Source organism: Cimex lectularius, unplaced genomic scaffold, assembly GCF_000648675.2.
Source record: "Cimex lectularius strain Harlan isolate CLEC.00 unplaced genomic scaffold, Clec_2.1 scaffold7, whole genome shotgun sequence".
NCBI classification, from domain to species: Eukaryota; Metazoa; Arthropoda; class Insecta; order Hemiptera; family Cimicidae; genus Cimex; species Cimex lectularius.
Genome location: NW_019392731.1, coordinates 3,876,113 through 3,882,112, shown reverse-complemented (window position 1 = coordinate 3,882,112; position 6,000 = coordinate 3,876,113). Strand labels below are relative to the sequence as shown.

The 6,000-nt window shown below is 31.4% G+C and overlaps 1 protein-coding gene across 4 annotated transcripts in view; it reads right to left on the bottom strand.

Annotated features, from left to right (window-relative positions):
• Positions 1-283: 283 nt before the first annotated feature.
• The window catches only part of LOC106668645 (lachesin-like), a 75,247-nt gene continuing 69,530 nt past the window's right edge, over positions 284-6,000 (bottom strand). Inside the window, exon 9 of one of the 4 annotated variants that reach the window (XM_024226797.1) lies at positions 284-947. In XM_024226797.1, coding sequence (XP_024082565.1) covers positions 862-947 — 86 coding nt within the window. In that variant the 3' untranslated portion in view covers positions 284-861. The remainder of the gene's footprint in view (positions 948-6,000) is intronic. The other 3 variants (XM_014397584.2, XM_014397583.2, XM_024226798.1) reach the window with 3 other exon arrangements.

Below are 6,000 nucleotides of genomic sequence, written 5' to 3'. Positions count from 1 at the left end.
AAAATGTTTATAACTTACAGCTACATCTTACATTCGATGCCCTTGGTTTGTACGAATAGCCATATTTTGTTTAAAACTTTACAAGAAATTTACATTTGTTCCAAAATTCATTAAACAATTGAAAAAATGTAATAATTTTTATTTAATTTGCCTTTATGGTTTGGAAAAATTATCAATCTTTGAACAAGGTAAATTTTGGTTTACTACCATGGCCAGGATTTATTTCAGGTCCAAATTTTACATGAAACAAAAACAACAAATTTTATGAAAATAACTTTAATTTTTAAACATTCATACAACAGAACAGTTAATAAACCTATTCAAAAATTAAGCATCTTCCTACAAATTTAACATCTCTATAACAATATCGAAAAAAGAAAACAAGAAACAACGATTACATTTGGCACATTGAGTATATTTACAATGATTGAAATTGAATTTAATCTTGGAAAAACTTAAATTTTTTGTTAACAGCCACGTTTTCACTAAAAGCAATTATTAGAAAAAATATATAAAATAATTATCGAGTGAACCTGATTTGTAGAAAACTTTTCATTTTTAATTTAACATGAAATGATATGTCATCATCTACTTATAAAACGCCTACAATGACTGATCGACAAAGATATGCTGTATTCCGTGTTCATGAACTTATTTGTAATTTATTTAATTTTTTCGATACAATTTCTAATTTCAAGTAATGTAAAAAATATCAAAAAACCGCCAACATATTTTATTATTGTCAGTTTGTAAAAGTTGTATCTTACTTTTCAGTCATTCAAATGGAAAACAATCGTATCTCACAAGCTGACAATAATTGACAGAAAAAAAAAATACAACGGGAAAAACAAACTTTGACTGCTAACAGTAGAAGAGAACGCTGTCCAAGATTAAAATAGCAGTCAATAGAAACTGGTGGCTTGTCCAGCTGGGGTCAATTCTTCTGCCTAAAACAAAAAATCTCTGTATGTTAATATGACTACAAGATAAAGAACAAAGTCACAAAAAGAGGTGATCTAGTGCAGCATTCACATGATGCAGTGACAGAACACTTGTTAAGGAATTGTCTTACAAATTGAGATAGACAGGTTGGTAATATTTGGGTTGGTAATATTCTAAATTTTACAAGGTATTGGTCGTGTAATATTTAAATCTCATTTTAAGTGGCTAATTGTTTGTTATGCAGTGTTGGTTTTTGTAAAAGACGAGAAATTTATAATTTTCTCTTTAATTTCATTGGGAAATAGAATATCGTTCACAAGGTAATTTTTCGCTCAAATGTGGTGCTGTTAGACCTTTAATAAATAGCCGACCTAGTAATCCATTCTCACCTAAAATACCTTACTTTTTTCAAATGTTTGATATTTCTTTCCATTCAAAACAAATTGATACCAAAAATCTCAAATATTCATCGATTCATTCTGGATGTATTGCAGTTGTTCTTCAAAACTCGGTAATTTGAATTTATCATGTAACTTTTTAAAAAATTGAATAATTGTAAAATTTTATTGAATAAAACAAGAAAGTTTAATTATTTTTTTAGAACCTAACTTTAAACAAGAGCAATCGCTCACACGATAAACTGAAGTTTTCAACTTATGAAGGAAAATATAAATAAACATAAATAACTCCGAAACGATAAATTTAAAATGATATCAGAAACTCAAAATTTCTTAATTAATTAAATCTTTTTACTTTATTCCATTACATTTGTAATTTTTTTATTTCTAACCTTCAGGCGATAATTTTAAATTTATAATAAAGCTTCAATATGTGTAGAACAAAATGAATTTTTGAATGGTTGGTACATTTTTTTTAGAAGAGAAACCTTAGAAAATGTGGGAAAAAAAGAGCATTACATTTGAAATGCATTAATCACCAAATCGTCTTAACGCCCCAAGTTATTAAAATACTAACAGCAGATGTTGGGTGAAAAATTATCTTTAGAAAATATTTAGTTTTTCAATAAAAATTGCTAAAGTAAAGCGAAAAGGTCATGTCTTTTATGAAAACTCACGTGGTGTAAGAATTTTTTTTTAATTTAAAACTGAAATGTGTTTATAAGAAAAGAATGGTAATAACTAATTTTTTGTAATTTTGTTTTTTAATGTTTAATCAAAATAATCAGTGGTCGATAAAAAATATATATAAAACAATTTAAATATTACACTTATTATATAGCGTTAAAAATGGAGTTACATTCGACTTCACGTTTACGTTTTGCATTAGATGTTCAATTTCTATTATATTGAGTACTACCAATTTAAAAATATGATATATTTCGCTGATAAACCTTATATTTGATGCAAGCTTATTGAGCAGTTTACCCTAAAAGAGTTTTTAATTTAGTGCTTTTTTGCTACATGATTGTCCTGATTCAAGACACTAATATATAAATTTTATTTGTTTAATTTTAAAACATAATTTGAAATTAAATATATTATGTCAATACTAAATATATTATTACATCCTTTGAAAACAGTTATTATTCTGGTTGTAAAATGTCCGTAGGTTTTTTAATTTAATGATCATTTTCGGTACTTCCAAACACATTTAATCAACAATATATGAACTATTTCATTCCATTATCTGAAGCCATTTGTAGTGTCATTTCGTCCTCGAAGAATTTCTCTAGTTTTGAACTTCCTGTATGAGTTTACCGCAATTATCAAGAGACCAAACGTTTTTATCATTATTAATGTTTGGCAGAGCCCGGAATAAGAAAATATATAAAGGAGCAATAAAGTGGCTGTTGTAGTACTTCCCAGCCAAGTTTAAGCATTCTCTGATGTTTTTGCAATGACACAAGGAATATTCCTGGTGGAAAACACTCCGCTTTGTGATTAGTAAATGTCGTCATTTGACTTAATGTTTACATTTTAATTCATTTTTTATGATCTTTTATACGTCTTATACACAGTGTGTCTCATGAACGGGCGTCAATATTTCAACTAGTTATCCTACATGTCAAATTGGACTAAAAATCCCTATTGTCCAAAGTTTGATTTTAAATTGCATTCAAGATATACCAATCTGCAACTCAGTCCAACCTTTCACAATTTTATTCTATCCAAGTCCAACTTATTTCATAAACCATTTACATTTTAGTGGTCAATTGACAATGTTACTTCTTTCAATTAATTATTCTTTCTGTTTAATGTCTTGGTTGAGATAAATGTATTTATCTTATATTTATTTTCATATTCACTATATTTCATAATATGTTTACCCTATTGTAAATTTGATTACACTAATGGAAAGAACATAGAAATCCCTATGATATTTATTTGTTTTCTATTGTGGCCATAAGAAAAAAAAATCATTTAGAATATAAATTCTTACGAGTTTCCGGAGTTCTTATATACAGTTGGAATTTTTTCGACATGCAGTAATTAAATTATTATACTTGGGGTAATCGTAAGGTCTCATCGATGATATTTAGGGTTCAACCAAGCTTTCGGCGATTTATATCGCATCCTCATGGCATATTGATTAAACAAGTACAAACATTAACAAGTAAATAAATAAGTAAATAACAAAAAGTAAATAAATAACATTCTTTGGCATTACATAAATTGAGAAGTTTCCATGTTTTTGTAGCCTTACTTTATCCATTGATTAACTTGAAGTTTATGCGTTATTTTAAACTAACATTTAAAACTGAAGAAAATCAAATCAGGTAACATTAGTTATGAGTTATAAAAACAGTTTATTTTGCCGGTTTGCCGGATAACGTTTGCGCCCTTACCCTCCTGCCTCGTTTTTTCCTTTTTCCATTTTTTGGTACACATTAAGAATGCTCGAGTGTACCGAGATGGAGCGCAATCTATCCGCTTGCAAGATGCAAGTATGGGGCGTAATTTGTATAAAAAGCTTTTCCAAGAGTAGCCGCCTTAGCAAGTCATTTCTCTCCCGAGGATCTCAGGGGAGTCAAACTTTAAGAAAAAAAGAAAAAACTTTCATGTGTTTCCAGTGCATCTGTCGCCAAATCTGAAATTTTCTTTCCATTCTTACAATCTTCTTTTTATTGGGTCATTCTCGTGGCTATTTTCTGTTTTATTTGTCCAACATTACTCACGCACATACACGCACATGATACCATATAAAGTGCTCTAAAAAGAATAAGGATATTTCTAACTTATTCTTATTATAATAATTTTAATTAAATTAATCAATATATATTCTTGTTAGCGGGATAAAACAAAAAAATATAAAAACCAAAAACACAAATATTAATCCTGATTTTTAATAACGGATTTAGTTAAGAATAGTAAATATGAAGAATACTCTTGTACGTTGTGAACTAACTCGTTTTGTCGTCTTTTCTCCATTTTAATGCTGTTGTATTCTCTTGAACTATGGAAAGACATCATCTCCAACCAGTAGTATGCAACATTATTTTGCGAATGAATCATCGAGGTCACCGGCAAGTGGTTATCACACAGGCGGTTGGCGTTTCTCATAGGAGTGGTCTCCAGGGATTTAGCCCCATTCCGAGGCCGAAGTGCCAATAAATAAGCCTGGTAGTGGATCTCAGGGCAATACGACGCTAAGGAAGGAAATATTGTCATCCTGCAAGACGGAACTCTTTCCATAGTGCCCTGCAGATCCTAAATGAAGACGTTTTGGCAAGGGGATTATCAATTATGAATCGTTTGTGGGAAGTTGGCCTGACATTTCATTTACCTTTGAGAGGACTTCCAGCAACAGCCCGCCAACGGGAATTCAGGAGAATATGGTGCAGTGAGCGCCTAGAAGAAGATACTAATGGGAATGCTATTATGTTTACCGATGAGTTGCGTTTCTGTTTAATGATCCGAAGAATCTCCGGATAACAGGGGATGCGTACAATACCCCAGTTCGTTCTACCTTCAGTGCGGTTTGGAGAAGGCGGTGTAATGGCCTAGGCTGGGATTTACACTGCAGGACCAACGGGAATCCATATTGTTGAAGGCAACCTCACCGCAGTCCGTAATGTCCAAGAAGTTGTCGTGGAATACATCCCTCAAACCAGTGATATCATTGGCTGGGATTTTCGATTTCTGGATGACAGTGCCAGATATAATAGAGACATAGAAATTTCCCATCTGCCCCTTCCTCTCCCATTGTCTCAAGACCTCAATCCCATTGAGCACAGCAGCATTGTGGGATACGTTGCACAGAAAACTTTACGATCACCATCCGCAGCCAGATGACCTGCAACACCGAGCGTAGCAACATCTATGGAGTGAAATTCCTCATGAAATTAGTGACAACCTTATTAACAGTATGCCTAACAGGTGCACAGAGGTTTTAGCTAACAGAGGACATTATACACGGTATTAATTGTTTAAAATAATGTAGCATCCAATACATAAAATTATGGTATTAAACTTTTAGTGTTATTTTTCAAAATCCCTTAATTGTATTTTTTATCTAAAGTCGTGGTTGAGATGAAAAATTTAGTGTCACAAAGCAGGATTCAAACCCACGACGTTCGGCTCAATACGCAACTGCTCTAACCAACTGAGCTGCGTGACAAGTGATTAGAGCAGCGGCTTAATTAGTCGAAGGTCCTGGGTTCGAATCTTTCTTGTGAACAATGTTTTGATCTCTACCAAGACTATAGATAAAAAACCCTCGTCCGGGATGCCCAACGGAGAGGTTTTTAAACTTACATTATTTAATCACATTTACGTAGGAATAACATATAATAAAATACTTTGGATATTATGGAGTAAAGTTTTGAAAGGTTGAAATCATCTGAAAAGTGAATTATCCCGAATCCAATAAAAATCAGTCCTTTCGAAATTAAGAACTTTTTAATCTAACTTTACATTATACATAGGTTATCCTGAAGTATTGACGTTCACGGGACACTATGCAAAATATTGCATTATACGTTGTAAGTTTATATTTTTTACAATCACGTGAGTAAAAAATTGCCTACTTTAATAAATATTTTGTTTTATTAAGTAATTATTGCCGAATAAAGCATTGAACTTTTCGGTTCGCTTTAAT